General features: G+C 56.2%; 1 protein-coding gene across 10 annotated transcripts; it reads left to right on the top strand.

Annotated features, from left to right (window-relative positions):
• Positions 1 to 697: 697 nt before the first annotated feature.
• Positions 698 to 13550, top strand: LOC138107487 (thyroid hormone receptor alpha-like). 10 transcript variants are annotated; one of them, XM_069008725.1, is made up of 8 exons: positions 698 to 801; positions 2623 to 2816; positions 4109 to 4170; positions 5880 to 6179; positions 6560 to 6736; positions 8352 to 8479; positions 9961 to 10063; positions 10943 to 13550. In XM_069008725.1, exons 2-8 carry the CDS (start codon positions 2764 to 2766, stop codon positions 10951 to 10953), a joined length of 834 nt encoding a protein of 277 aa, XP_068864826.1. In that variant the 5' UTR covers positions 698 to 801; positions 2623 to 2763; the 3' UTR covers positions 10954 to 13550. The 10 variants fall into 10 exon arrangements, 9 of the variants coding, with proteins under 9 accessions (XP_068864826.1, XP_068864823.1, XP_068864825.1 ...); XM_069008722.1 differs by lacking the exons at positions 9961 to 10063; positions 10943 to 13550 and adding an exon at positions 8740 to 9781 and having other exon boundaries at positions 5880 to 5980; positions 6050 to 6179; XM_069008724.1 differs by having other exon boundaries at positions 9961 to 13550.
• The last annotated feature ends 1858 nt before the right edge of the window (positions 13551 to 15408 follow it).

The following is a 15408-nucleotide window of genomic DNA, read 5'->3' as shown; positions in this document are numbered from 1 at the left end:
CCCAGGAATTTCCAACCCACTACCCTGCTATCATCCCATCTCTAGGTCCTGGCCCCCAACTTAGCTTTTAGGTGACCAACAATGTGAATCCACACTGGATGCAAAAGGAGTCCACCTCAGCCCTCTCCAAAGGCACTGTGATCACCAGGTTGGCATCTTAGTCAGCTATGACAAAGAAAACCAAAATCAATGCACCCGTGGAGTGGCATACAAGCCAAATCCCAGCAAGTCAGCTACTAACTGGGACCCTGCTCCCACTCCCACTCATACTTACAGTCCTTAGCTTACCTATCAGAAGCCTCCATCTCCAATGTCATCTTGGACCCAGGGTAGCTTCCTCTTGCAGCAAAATGAATCTGCTGAAAAAACTGAAGTATCGTACCTGACACAATCTGGAATTTCAGGAAGTTGCCATGAACCATGCACTTAATGCTATCTTCTTCACAGAGTCTTCAAAGCCTCTATTACTTCAGATACCAAAAGTACCTGCTGAAAAAAAGCTGAGAAAACCCAAAAGACCCCCTTCACAGAAATAAGAAGACACCCTTACCCCAACTAACCCCACAGAGGAAATGGGCCTCTTTTACCCAGGACTGGGGTTAATATACCCCTGGCCAGGCCCGCCTCTCGTTCCCACAATGCCCGGGAAAAGGGAGGAGGCAATTTTACTATCAGGGATAAAAGCACTGGGAGGAGTTGTAGCTGTTTGGCTGCTCTGACTTAAATTCCAGGGGAGTAAGGGGCTCTGTAGGTGCCTTCTTTTTTTACTACAGCCACACCTGCCAAAAGAGTAGATAACAGGTAAGAGAAGAAGCTTCTTGTCTCAGCAGCATAGGCAGGTGAGTTGGGTAATTCCTTGTTAACATGTGTAATTGTTCATTAGTCATTCCTGGGTAGTATGCTGTAGGCAACTAAGTAGGCAAGAGAAGAATAGTAGTAGTATAAATGGTGTAGCTCCTGCTGGGGCTTCTAGTTAGGGCCATAAGTGTCATGAATAAGAACAAGAAAAGTAATGGACTCTTGGGCAGCATTAGGTTATATATGTACTGGGCTCGCTCCCTTGTGAGAGATTTGATGCCAGGGCATGGGTAGAAGTGTGGATTTAAACCCTTAAAATGCTGAAAAAGGGGAGTTTGCTTCAACTGAACCCCTTAAAATGAGGGAATAGGAGATGTTTGCCTTTACTAATGCTATTGTAACTAATGGGTTCTCCCTTCTGAATCACCTGAAATACTGCAGCCTTTGGTACTTCTTTACCTCTCTATCCTGCCCTTCAATCCTGTTGCAAACGCGGGGAAAACCCAAAACTCTGGGTTTTTTCCCCCCCCTTTCCTTTTCATTTTGCCTCCTCTTTTCCTGCAGGTTTTGGACTATCCAGGCTTGCATGTGGATTAGACACCTTGGAAGCTCAGCTCCAGGTGGGGTTGCAGCAGTGTTGGAAGCACCAGGGATTCCCCCGAGGTTTGGTGTGAGGAGCTGCAGCTTGGGAGGGGCTGGGATTTTGTGCAGTCTCTCACAGACTTAGAAAATAGCAAGAAAATCCTTCCTAGCAGCATTTCTCTATCTACAGAGTCCTGAGAGCAGGTTGGTACGGCCAGTGCTGGGACTCCGAAACAGTGACTAAATCCTGTTTTCAGGGCTTGAGGAAGAGAGCCAGTCCTGTGTGTTTGGGCTCACAAAGAGAAACTGAAGTGCTGCATTTTGCTGGACCTGAATTAAAGCACAAGGGCTGTGTTTTGATGCTCAAAGCGGGCTTTTCGGGCTAGGGCGAGTCTGTGTCTCTGAGCTCCGAGTCCTGCCTTAGGCACAGCCCGAAGCCGGGCTCCCCGGCCTCACGCAGAGCTCGGGAGCAGCGACTCAGCGCCGCGTCCGGGGCTGGCGGCAGAGCCCGGGGCCGCGTCGTGGGGCCCAAGGCGGGCTCCGGGAGGGGCTCAGGGCTGAGCGGAGCCCGGCCCGGCGCGTCGGGCCCGGCTCGGGATCCCGGGGCTGCCCGGGCGCTGGCACAGCCCCGGCTCCCCGCGGAGAGCCGGCCGGAGCAGGAGCGGCAGCGCCGGGCTCGGCCCCAGCGCCCGTCCCGGAGCGGCTCCTCCCGGTCCCGATGCCAGCCCCAATCCCGCCGGGGAAGAGGCGGCGCCGCCCGGGACCCGCAGCGGCCGCCAGCAGGAGCCGGAGCCCCGGTCCCGGGAGCGGCCCCGGTGCGCGGGGCGGGTCCGGCCCGGGAGAGAGGGGCGGGGCCCCGAGCGATGGAGCCGCCCCCGTGCCGGGCAGGGCGGGCCCCGGGGCCGGGCGGGGCCGGGGCTCTGGGGCGGTCCCGGGCCCGGCTCAGGTGCGTGGGGCCGAGGTGTTTGAAGCCCCGGAATTCGCCCCCTGCCGCCATTTGCTCCCTTAGAGCCTAGGGAGGTTGTGGCCGGGCCGGCCTCCCCGGGCGTGGCCCAGGTGAGGCCCCCGCTCCCCCTCTTTCTCCTGCCCTTATACTCCTCCTTCCCTCCCTTCTTGCATGCTCACACCCAGTCCTCCCCGGTGGCCACAGCTCCTGGGGGTCCCTTATGGCTTCACACCCCTCCCTGGGTGTCCCCTCTGTGTCCCCCACGGCTGGTCTGGGCTGACCCCCCTGTCCCGCAGGATCCAGCCCGGGATGCTGCGCGGTGCTGAGCACTGAGGGGCACCATGGGGTGCGCGGCGTGGCCCCCCAGCCGTGGACCCCCGCGTGGCGCCGGAGCCCCCTCGGTCGGTGCTGAGCGCTCCTTGATGGAATTGCAGTGAATGGAACAGAAGCCCAGCACCCTGGACCCGCTGTTGGAGCCAGAGGACACCCGGTGAGCTCCCACCCCAGCACGGGGACATGCGGCGGACACGTGTGGCACCACGCCTGGCGTGTCCCAGCACATCCCTGTGTGGCCCATACCTGGCTGTGCCCTCTGTGTCCGAATGCCGTGTGTGTCCCCAAGTGTCTCCATGTCCCAGTGCCCACTGTGTCTCTTGCGTCGTCGTGCCCAGTGTGCCTTCATGCATCCCTGCGTGGTCACGTATGTGTCCGTGCCCTGGGTACCCCCTGTGTCCCCATGTGTCCCTGTGTGGTTGTGTATATGTCCATGCCTCGTGTGTCCCTGTGTCCTGGGTGCCCTTTTTGTTCCTGTGCCCATGTCCCCGTCCACCCCATGTGTCCCCACTCATGTTCCGAACCTGGGTGTCCCCATGTCCTGTACATCACCGTACCCCAGGTGTCCCCCAGCCCCGCTGTACCCCACATGTCCGCAAGTGTCCCTATGTCACGTTCTGGGTATCCCCACACGTGCCCATGTCCTGCGTGTCCCCCTGCCCCCCACATGTCACCGGCTAGGTCCATCCCCTGGTGTCCCTGTGTCCCCACGCCCACATGCCCCCACTCGTGCCCCGCCATGGTGTCCCCCCACTCGTGCCTCTCCCAGCCGCCCCCTCCCCTCACCCTCCACCCCCCCCGGGACTATTTCGGGCCCCCGGTGGGGGGTGGCGGCCCGGGGTCCCCTTGGGCTGGAGCGGCCCCGGGGGATGCGGGGTCCCCGGGGCTCCCCCCCCGCAGGTGCCGATCCCCGCGGCCCCGGGCCCCCCCCGCGGGGACGGGCGCGCGCGGACCCCCGCCGCCCGCCATTGGCTGAGCCCCGATGACGTCACTTCTCCGCTCAGCCAAAAGGACATTTTGTCTTTGACTGGGAAGGAGCCCCTCCCCCACCCTTTTCCTTCCCCTCCCCCACCCTTTTCCTTCCCTTCCCTTCCCTTCCCTTCCCTTCCCTTCCCTTCCCTTCCCTTCCCTTCCCTTCCCTTCCCTTCCCTTCCCCCGCTCGGTCCCAGCCCCCCCAGGGCGGTGTCGTGTCCCGGAGGGGGGGGGGGGTCCCGACAGGGGTGTTCTGGGTGGGGGGGGTCCCCAGGGCCCTCTCCTACCCCCCCCATCCCGCACTCCCGGGCTGGACCCCACCTGTGACATCGCTGCGCTGGGACCCCCGGGTGGGGGCTGCCCATTTCCCAGCAGAGAAGGGGGTTCGAGGGGGGTTTTGGGGGAGCTGTTGGAAGTTTGGGGGGGTGCAGCGGGAATCCGTGGGCACCCTCTCAGCCTGTCACCCCCCTCCCGTAGGTGGCTGGATGGGAAGCGCAAAAGAAAGAGCAGCCAATGTTTGGTGAAGAGCAGCATGTCAGGTACGGGGACCCACGGCACCCCCCGAACCCCCCCGGGCACCCCATGGCCCTGCTGGGCACCCCCGGGTCCCCCGAGTACCTCATGTGCTCGCCGGGTTCTGCAGGCACTCCGTGTGAGCACTGTAGGGGCCTCGAGTCCTTACCAGGGACCCCTGGATACCCTTCGTGTTCCTTGTGGACATCTTGGGGTCCCCAAGTCTCTTCAGGCAAGTCAGGGTGCCACGGACACCCCATGTCCCTGGCAGGCACCCTGGGGGCCCCAAGTCCTTGCCAGGGTCCCCTGGCCACCCCATGTATGACCTGGGTCCCCCAAAGTCAATGGACATCCCTTGTCCCCCATGGTCACCCCAAGATTCCTGTGTCCATGCAGGTACCCCAGGGTCCCACGGACGCCTCATGTCTCGACCGGGTCCCCTGGAGTCCCACGGACACCCCTTATCCCCTGTGAGCACCCCAGGAACGCCAGGGTCCCGTGGACACCCCATGTCCCTGGCAGACACCCCAAGGTCCCCATGTCCCCCAGGCACCCCAGAGTCCCATGGATACCCCACTCCCATGTCCCCCCCTGCACCCCACATCCCTGCAGGGTCTGCTGGGGTCCCAGTCCCCCACATCCCCCTCGGCGCCTCGTGGGTCGGGGTGCCGCCATTGGGGCGGCAGCGCCCTGGGGTGGGCGATAAGGGGGGCCCTGCGGGCACTGCCCCCCGCCCTGCCCCATTCCCGGCGGGGAGCAGCCGGCGCCGGCGGGACCCGATGGGGGGCCAGGGGGGAACCCAAGCGTCCGGCTCCCGCCCATCCCCTGCACCCGCCCCGCTCCCGGAGGGAGGGAGCACCCAGGGACCCCCGCATCCGGCACCTGCAGAGCGCCAGAGTGGGCTCGAGGGGTGCCCACGCCTGGGTTTGTGGGATCCCGGGTGGGTGCGGCGGTCCTGGGGTGCTGGGGACACTCCCCTGAGTTACAGGTGCTCCATGCAGGGGGGACCCAGGCATCCGGTCCCTTTCCCATCCCTCTCACCCTTCGGGGATCCCCAATTCCAGCCCCCCCAAAACACAAGGGTGGGCTCCCGGGAGGGACATGAGGGGCCCAGGGTGCTGGGGACCGCCCCATGCATCATGGGCAATCTGTGCCTCAGTTTCCCTGAGCAGTCGGTGGTGGGGAGGCTGGGGGGACTCTGGTGGGGGGCTGGTTCCTGGCCTGCCAGGCGGGGGGACCACGGACAATGACAGGGACAGTGGGTCTCTGTGTGCCAGGGGGACAGGGACCCCCCCCGCTGCCGGTTCCCGGCCAGATAATGGGATAATGGGGGCTTTATTGGCGTGGGGGGCTCAGGCACCCCCCCCCACACCCCCAGTGTTAACCCTTCCCGTGCCAGGGCAGGGGTAGTGGTGGGGCAGACAGTGGGTGCAGACAGAGGGGAAACTGAGGCACAGGGAGGGGAGGGCTTACTGGGGGTCCCTGGCATGGGGTGTGTGGGGTGTCCCTGATGTGAGGCATGCAAGGGGGTCTCTGACTCAGGATTCCTGGAGGATCCCTGATGTGGGGTGTGTGGGAAGGTCCCTGCTACAGGGTGTTCCAGGGGTCCTTGACTTGGGGTGCCCTGAGGGTCCCTGTCATGGGAATCCCTGTCATGGAGCACCCCATGAGTCCCCGCTGCGGGGGTCCCTGCTCTGGGGTGCCCTGGGGGTCCCTGACCTGGGGGTCCCCGCAGGGTACATCCCTAGTTACCTGGACAAAGATGAACAGTGCGTGGTGTGCGGGGACAAGGCCGCCAGCTACCACTACCGCTGCATCGCCTGTGAGGGCTGCAAGGTGACTTGGGGCAGGGGGCTAGGGGGGCTCAGCAGTGCTCACTGGGTCACTCCCCCATGCCCTCCCCAGGGATTTTTCCGTCGGACCATCCAGAAGAACCTGCACCCCACCTACTCCTGTGTCATCGACAAGATCACCCGCAACCAGTGCCAGCTCTGCTGCTTCAAGAAGTGCATCTCCGTGGGCATGGCCATGGACTGTGAGTTGGGGGGCGTGGGGGGGCTCGGCTGGGGGGCAGGTTGGGGTCCCGACACCCTGGGGCACATTGGGGTACCCGGAGTAGCTGCAGGACTGGGCTGGTATGTGATGCAGCAGTGGGGTAGAATGCATGAATGGGGGGTCCTAGCTGACTGGGGGGCATCCCAGATGATAGTGGGGGGCTTTTGGGAGGTGGGTTGGGGTCCTGGTGCTATGGGGCAATTTGGGATGCCCAGAGCAGCCACAGGAGGAGGCTGGGGGGGGTCACCATGGGGTGCTATGCTGCAGCTGTGGGATGCATGGATGGGGGGTCCTGGCTGATGTGGGGGGATCCTGGCTGATGCTGGGGGTCCGGCAGTGGTGCTGGATGACTCGAAGCAGGTAGCCAAGCGGAAGCTGATCGAGGAGAACCGGGAGTGGCAGCAGAAGGAGGAGATGATCAAGTCCCTGCAGCATCGCCCCAGCGCCGAGGAGTGGGAGCTGATCCGCCTTGTGACAGAAGCCCACCGCAGCACCAATGCCCAGGGCAGCCACTGGAAGCAGAAGCGGAAATTCCTGGTGAGGGGATGCAGTGGAGGGACTCTGTCACCATCTCGGTCCCCCACCCTGGCCCCCAGCCCTAGCCAGGATCTGCTGAGCACTCACACACTCAGCACACACATGGTGGCAGTGCCAGGGTTTGGGATGTCACCGGTGTCCTTGGGCAGTCGAGGGGGGTTGGGACATTGCCCAGTGTCCTTGAGCTGGTCACCCCTAAAGGGTTCAGGGGTGAGCAGTGACCGAAGGGGACAGCTGTGCCCGCGGGTGGCCCTGGCCCTGCCATTGGCCCTGTCACTGGCCCTGTCACGCAGCTTCCTCTTCTGGCTGCTGCACTGGCCCTGCCACGAGTGTTCCCCGGTGACATGGAGGCCCCAGAGGGGGGGCAGGGTCACATCACACCCCCCGGGGTGTCTCAGGGAGGGGGGACAGGGTCACACTGCACCCCCTGCCACTGTCCACCGTGGGGGTCCCAGAGTGGGACACGGTCACACTGCACCCCCAAACCCCACTGTCCATTACGGGGGACACAGTCACACCACACCCCCCCAATGACCCATCTGCTGTGGGGGTCCCAGGGGTGACACGGCCACACCACGTTCCCCAATGCCACCGTGGCAAGTCCCTCTCTGCCTTCAACCTGGATGACACCGAGGTGGCCCTGCTCCAGGCTGTGCTGCTCATGTCCTCAGGTGTGCGTGCACACCAGTAGTGGGGGAATGGGGTGGGTACCCCATGCCAGAGGAATCAGGGTTGGGTGTTGGGTGGGCACCCCAATGCCCAGAGTTCTCACTGTCCTGGGGAGGTGTTGGGTGGGCGCCCTGATGCCAGAGATCCCCAGCAGCTTCAGGGGGAATTGGGAGGGCACCCCATGCCCAGAGGCTGTGCACGGGGATTGTTGTGTTGGCACCCCCTTGCCCACAACCCCCAGCACGTGGAAGTGCACTGGGTGTGCACCCTAATGCCCAGAGTCCTGACTGTCTTGGGGGTGTGTTGGGTGGGCACCCTGATGCCAGAGCCTCACAACATCTTCAGGGTGTGTTGGGTGGGAAACCGTGCCCCCCCTGGATTTTGGGGGGGTTTGGAGTGGGCACCCCAATTCCCAGAGCTTCAGGCAGCTGTGCCAGGCTGGGAGGGGTCCCAGGAGCATGAGGTGGGCACCCCAATCCCTGGTACCCAGGAGCACAGGTCCCCTTGGTGCCCTGGGGCCCCCTGCCAGGCTGACGTGGGTCTGTGGGGTGGGCACCCCAACACCCAGGGGGTGCATGGGACACTCAGCCCTGTGGGAGGGAGAATCCCTGCAGGTATGGGATTGGGAGAGGGACTCTTCCATGGGCAATGAGTGCCAGGACAAGGAGAGGTTTAAACTGAAAAGGGGAGATTGTGATGGGGTATTGGGAAGAAATTCCTCCCTGTGAGGGTGCTGAGGCCCTGGCACAGGCTGCCCAGAGAAGCTGTGGCTGCTCCATCCCTGGAAGTGTCCAAGGCCAGGTTGGACAGGGCTTGGAGCACCCTGGAATAGTGGAAGGTGTCCCCGCCATGGCAGGGGGGTGGAACTGAGTGAGCTTTAAGGTCCCTTCCCACCCAAACCATTCCATGATTCCACAATCCCCTGATGATTCCCTGATTCCCGCAGACCTGACGGGGCTGATCTGTGTCGAGAAGATTGAGAAGTGCCAGGAGATGTATCTGCTGGCCTTTGAGCACTATATCAACTACCGCAAACACAACATTCCCCGCTTCTGGCCCAAGCTGCTGATGAAGGTGATGGATCTGCGGGGGGGTAGGAAAGCAGAGACCCCCCCAGTTTCTTTCTCTCTCCCCCACACTCTCCCTTTCTCTCCCAGCCTCCCTCCTACCCTCTCCCCAGTGCCTCCCACCCTCTCTCCCAGCTCCCCTGTGCATCCCCGATCCCCCCAGCCCTCCTTTCTCCCTGCTCCCCAACCCGACTCCCCTCTCTTCCCCCTCTCCCCCTCATCTGTCCATCATCCTTTCCCCCCCTCGTTCTCCCCTGTTATCCATAGGAAGGAAAGCCCGGTGCCCCAGTGTGTCAGGTGCAGAGGATGAGCTGTCCAGGTGCCGGGGGCGGGCGGGGCTCTCCCGGCGCGGGGCCGCCCCCGGGCACCGAGTGCCGCCGGTGCCGTGGGTCGCGTGGCTTCTCCGGTCCCCTCGCACCGTGGAACGGCGCCAGCCCGGAGCGAGTCCCGGTAATGGGCGCTGGGGAACACGTGTGGCTTGAATGGAAAAAAACCCAACCCCGACCTCCCAGGCTTTTTGCCTCGGGGCTTTGTTGCTATTGCCTGAGCCACGCCTTTAAATACCGACGAGGGCGCCTGCTGGAAGCGGTGTTCCGTGGTTTTTGTACTCTCTATTTGTGGTGTTCATTTTTATCTGGATGCACAGTTGGGCTTTTTGGGCAGAAGGTGCCCCTCAAACCACAAGGCTCGTTTCAACCTTGTATTCTATTGTTTGGACGATCCAGGGTGGGTGAGGACTTTGTCTTGTTACCGTACTAGGGAATGGAATGCAGGAGGTTCTTACAATTTTGGTATTGAAGTTGGAGTGTTGAAGGATATCGGTCTGATGGTAGTCTTAACCTATGAGCTACAGGCATTTGTAAAAAAACTTCAGCCTTTCCTTCCAGCAGCCCTATACATCTAAAAGCACGTGCATTTCTTAACAAGTCTCTGTGTCATAGTGACTTTAAAAATTAAAACACGTGTGTTCTGCCTTACCTAGGACTGGGGCTTTTTTCTACAAGTTCAGTTTGAGCAGATGTTCTTGTCTGTGCTTTTAACGTGAATGGCCTTGATTTTGCAGCAAAGTCAGTGAGATGGCACCTGAATGCAAGGGTTTGGGTTTGTGAAGCTTTGCAGAATGATGGCCTATATTTATATTTCTTTCAGAAACTCTCCGTATGCTGCACACAAACCTAATTTAGAGAGTTTTACTGAGACAGCAGATTCAAGCCCTCATTGTTAGGGGACGTCTGTAATGCCATTGTCTGCTTGACATTAATTCTTCCAGCTGTGCATCTATGTATTGTAATTGCCCTGACTTTTTTGGTCACAGTTTGTTTTCTGCAGTGCCCTCGTGCCTGCGCAGCACTCGCGATGCTGCCGTTGAACCTGGGCTGTGTGACAGATGGGGCTGTCCTGTATCAGAAAGTTACGGGAATGTATGTAGACGTCAGATGGAATGCTGGTCTCTCTGCTCACCCTTGGCTCTGTAATTTCGTCATCCAGCCATGGAGGACCTGTGCAGCCATAACTGGCCAAGGTAGTGGGGGAGCACAAGCTGCAGCTCTGCAGGAGATAAGGGACCTCTTGCCCACAGCAGAAACAGCAAGTAAGTGCAATTCTCAGAACTCTTTACTGCGCCCTTAACTGCAGTATTTCCCTGCTCTATAATCTGGCCAAAGTTAGGTAGGTTTTAATAGGGATAGACACATTTCTACCACAAAGGTCACCTCTCTGCCAGATTTCAAAATTTCCCTTCTGAAGCTAGAGATCCTCATGTAAAAGGTTGCCTGAATTTATGTAACATGTGCCAAGCAGTCTATTTTTCCTTTAATAATATTCCTGGAAATAGTGGAACTGTTTTGGCTAAAGCAGATGCTGAACTGTTCAGAATGAAATTCTCAGAGCTAAAATCTGGCCAAGTAGAGTAACGTGCCATTTTGTTAACACTGGGGAAGGCTGAGCTCCATGGCAGCAGGGAGGGGAGGTGGCACTGCTGGTCGGCAAACCAAGGAAAGCAACAAGCACTGCTTTTAGGAAACTGCCAGCTTGAAGCCAGTGAGGAACATCCTTGGGCTCCTGCACTCTGTGTTTTTATGTTCACCTTAAATAACGAACAGAGAAACCCAGAGGCACCAGCGCTACTTCCAGTTACCTTGAACTGCTTAAACACGTAGTTTAAATCACCCAGGCTCCGTTCTCCCCACCTGTATTGCTTCTGGGCTTAAGGCTGGATGTATCTATGGAATCTATAGTTATGTATTGGAGTTTGGCCTGAAGTAATTTGTGTTGCCGACTTGGTACTCTTTCCCCGCCCTGGAAGTCCATCTGCAGAACCCCTCTGTGCCAGACAAGAGAGTCCCCCATAGATGTTTCACTATACAGTTATATCTTTTGGTCAAAGCCTTACAGGGCTATGATGTGAATGAGGACAAAGCTCTGTTTTTCTTCTTTGCTCTCTGCCCTGTCTTCTTTCTCTGTATTTTAGGACCCAAGTAACAGGGCCATAAAGCTCCTGTTCTGCTTCCTGGTTGTGTCACCGAAACTGCAGGAAAAACAAAAAAGCCTCCAGCAACATTTTTAATGTTAGAGAGTCAAGGCACTACTTTATTCTCTGGCCAGGATGTAGCACAGAAATCATCTCATCCACACATAGCCCGGGTGTGCCGAGAGAATCATTCCATGACACATGACCTTTACTAGAATTTTCAGATCTTTTTTACAGTCAAAACTCATAGAAACGAATTGGGTCAGTGTTCATTGGTCTCAAGTTGTGTAGTTCCTAGTATCTGGTCTCCTATTAGATCTGTGTTTCTTCGCTTCTGATGTTAATTAGATCTTCAGGGGTAGATGTTCTTAGATGGCCGCTGACATCTGTTCTGGTGATGTTCCCTCAATGGCTTTATCTTATTGGGGCTACTCCTAGTCTTTTGAAATGCTAAACCCATCAGGCCTCACCTAGAGAAACAATGCCCTGGAAAGAAGCTTCAGTTCCCTTTCCCTGAGGCAAAGATGAGCAAACCTGGCCAAAGTCATATATAAAAAATTTTTAAACTGGTATGTTTTCCAACAGTTGTATATAATGCTTTATTACATAAATGGGCTGGGAAAAGCTCTGGTACCCCTTACCAAGTTGGCTTTGTGTCAGACAATGCTGTTATTTTGGGGCTAGACATGAAGCTCCTGTCTCTGGAATTGAAAATGAATATAGGAATGACTGAACAAACAAACCTGGTACACTCTTAAAAAATTGTGTGCCCATTGACCTCAGCACCCCAAGCTGGATTCCCATGCTCTTTCCAAATTCTTGCCGTTCAAGTCCTTTCCATGCGCTCACTTGCTACTCAAACTTTTTTTTTGTTTTGTTTTAAATGATACTGGTACCAGAGCACGGGCACAGCACTTCTATGAGCTGCACAGCACTTCTATGAGCACTTCTATGAGCTGTGAATATCTCTTTTTATGGATACAGTGTGTGCATGCTGTGGCTTTGGGCACAGGGTATGTCAGTGCTAGTGCAAGGCTAATAACAGCCTCTAAAGATAATTTGAGAAGTTGCTTACCTTTCCCCAGGGAACAGGACATGTCTTTGTATTTCCACCTTCAGATACACAACCCACTTGTGGGCTTGACTGCATAGCAAATAGAGTGTGAGAGTCATCCTTGTTTATATGGATTTTTTTTTCCCCCTCTCTCCTTTATGTTTTGCTTTGCCCTCTCGTTTGCTTTCTGCCTGTTTTCTCTGAGGCTAGTGATTTCTTGGCAAGTTATTGTTCATGATCAAAGAAAGGTAGTGGGCAAGCAGCAACTGCTGTCTTAGGTAGCCCAAGCTGATCCTGCCGCTGCTTCGGCAGGAGAAAGCAGCTGTTTGAGAAGAGCACAGCTGTCCTGGGCTTTGTGCACACAAGGGCTGCTCAGAGCAGCCCCTTGACCCCATGCTGGCTCTGTGACCTCTGCCACTCTGACTGGTAACAGTGATGGCAGTTTGTGTTGAGGCTTTGTTCTCTGCTCCACAGAGAGAAACATTAAAGTGCAGAGTAACTAAGTGGCTTTTCAAAGGCTACAGAATGAATCAGTGAATGAATAACAACCCCCAGCGGCTCCAGGCCCCCTTCTCTCTGCAGAACAATGCCTTTCTCCCTGTGTGAAGATGTGCACGTAGGATAGGTTGCATACAGAATTATGTATTTCAAAAGAAATTTGAATATTAATATTTATATTGTAGTGATGCCACTGTCCTCTAGGCTCTGTAAATAGCAGCACCACAACAATGTGAATTATTCCTTTTATGCAAAACCCTGGCCAGTGAAATAGCTTGCCAATACAAAATAAAATTGCTGCACAAAAGTTTGACAGCTACATTCATTATATATGTCAATCAAAGGATCCTAAAAGCTTTATTGTCCCTGTACAGAGTCTGAACAATCTGCTAGCCCAATATGCCGCAAAGCTATTTTCTCTCTACTCCTTTCATTTAAAAAATAGCCACCAATAACTTTTGACAAACAGTCTGAAAAAACTGCATGAGCAGCAAGGAAATCTTAGATTTTCTTGGCTATCTGTGGGCTGGAGCCTTCCACTCACTGGGCTCTTTCAGATGTCACAGTAGATGAGATCTGGTCAGAAACACGGAGCCCTAAAATTACTCTACAAAACCCAGGCTGGCTGGGGTCGTGGGGAGGGCATGGGGAGGTAGGGAGGAGAACTTAATGCTGAATATAAATGAATTAAATAATTTTTGGTTAAGGCTTTTTGTTGCTTTCCCAGGTATGGGACATTCAAGCTCCTCTGTCCCAGGTCTCCCCCAGGTTAGGCTGGACCTGTCTTGATGAGCTCTTGCTCTCATCAGACCACCCTACAGCTTGGGAGTGTGAGGCCATGTGTATTTCAGCTGGATTCCCTTTTTCCATCGTGCTCGGTCCTGCGAAGCCCAGCTGTCACTTATGGCTCGAGGTGTTGTAAGCGGGGCAGGGGTCGGGCGGGAGCGGGGCTGTGTCCCGGGAGGCGGGTCTGGCGGCCGGTGCTCCCGCACGGGCGGTGGGGCCCAGGCCGGGCCCTGCCGGGAGCGAGGGCCCGGCAGCCGCAGCGCTGCGAGCCCAGCGCGGCCCCGCGAGGGAGCAGCCGGCACGCCCCGCTCCTGCCCGGCCCTCACGCAGGCCGCCGGAGCCTCCCCGGGAGGGACGGACCCCACACCTTCGCTCGGCCCTGGGGAGGCCACATCTGGAGTGCTGTGTGCAGTTCTGGGCTCCTCAGGACAGGCGAGACATGGAGCCTCTGGAGAGGGTCCAGCTTAGAGTAACAAAGATGATTAAGGAGAATCTCATGTATGAGGAAAGGCTGAGGGTGCTGTCCCCGGTCAGCCTCGAGAAGAGACGCCAGAGAGGGGAACCTCATCAAAGTCTATCAGTATCTGAAAGGGAGAGTGCCAAGAGGATGGAGCCAGGCTCTGGTTGGGTTTTGCCCAACAATAGTACAAAAGGCAGCGGGCAGAAACTGATGTACATGAGCAAGAACTTTACTGCGTGGATGACCAAGCACTGGAACAGATTGCCTAGAGAAGTTGTGGAGTCTCCCTCTTTGGAGGTATTCAGAAGGTATCTGGACACAATCCTCAACAACCTGCTTTGGGGGACCCTTGCATGTCTGGGAGCTAGGTGACCTCCAGTGGTCCCTTTCCAATCTTTAACCATTCTGTGAAAGTGTGACATTGTAATCTTGTGCCATGACAGACCAGACTAAATCTGATTTAGGAGGGTGTCATAACTTTGACGTCTTTGTTCTGGGCTGTAGCTTAAATTGTTTCACAATTCAAAATATCTTGGAGGTTGGTTGTTTCCTCTAAGCCCTCAGCTTGCTTCTTAGCATGTGCTGGTGCATGGCTTTGCTCTCAGACCCTGGTCATGGGCAGTGCAGCAGCAGTACCTCAGGAGGTTACTTCCTGCATGCATATCTGCCTGTGCCTTTCTGACAGCTGCTTTTGGGAGGAGATGCTGCTCCTGGCCTGTGCTAAAGGGCTGACCTAAAAGTGTAAAGAATAGCCTTGCTCTTGTGTTTGGGAGCGAAGCATGGGGATGCTCTGTGAGGATGCGTGCAGAGGAGATACTGCAGCAGGACTGCTGATCGTGACAACTAGTGCTTCTACTGAAAAAGCCTGGTGAAGAAACTGGTAAAATGGAAACTTTTAAAGAATTGAGGTGTTAATTCATGTGCTGAGAAAGCTGTGCTGCCCACTTACCATCCCAAAAACTGTGTAACATTTCCCTGAGGTGCACTGCTTGCTGCTGCATCATTGCTATGTCTTTGATCACAGGCAAAATTACCATGCTTTTGTAATCAGTAGACTCCACAAGTAGTTTCAAGATACATGGGAGTATATGGGAGTAAAAAGACATAGACTGACACTTCTCACAGTGTTGAAGTTTACATGGTGTGGTGTGTTCTCTCCCCATGCAGCATTGCCCTCCTGTACAGAGCCCTTTTATTCATGTTTTAAATAATTACCACTGTTGTGGCAATGGCATAGAAGTTGTTTCAGTGCAATTTGTGGCGAGCACCAAATATTGTGCAACAGAATGTCTGTTACCTGTGACAACAGCTACCTTTCATAACTACCTTTGATTTCAGGTTTGCAAGACTGGACTAAGCTGAATGTAGGTGGTGCTGACAGGATGCAAAAAGGCTTTCTGTAAGCAGAGTGGGCTGTGCTTTTCTCGCTAGTCCACCTCTGGCCAAGGACGTACTTTGTAGTGTGTGGGTGCAATGGTAAGAACACTGCAAATACTTTTGCTCCTGTGGTAAGGCTAGGAGCTTGGTGTTGTACGTGGAAAAAAAGCCTTCACAAGTCTGAAGCTTCTGCTGTGAGCATCACTGCTTCATCTTGTTATTCTGGCCCTAAAGGAAACCCTCCTGAAGGAATGCTGTAGCCAGCCCCTCTGTTTCTGTGAACAGGAGGTA

The sequence above is a fragment of the Aphelocoma coerulescens genome, chromosome 3, assembly GCF_041296385.1.
Source record: "Aphelocoma coerulescens isolate FSJ_1873_10779 chromosome 3, UR_Acoe_1.0, whole genome shotgun sequence".
Classification (NCBI taxonomy): Eukaryota; Metazoa; Chordata; class Aves; order Passeriformes; family Corvidae; genus Aphelocoma; species Aphelocoma coerulescens.
Note: the sequence above shows the minus strand (reverse complement) of the source record. Positions and strands in the feature narration are given on the sequence as shown.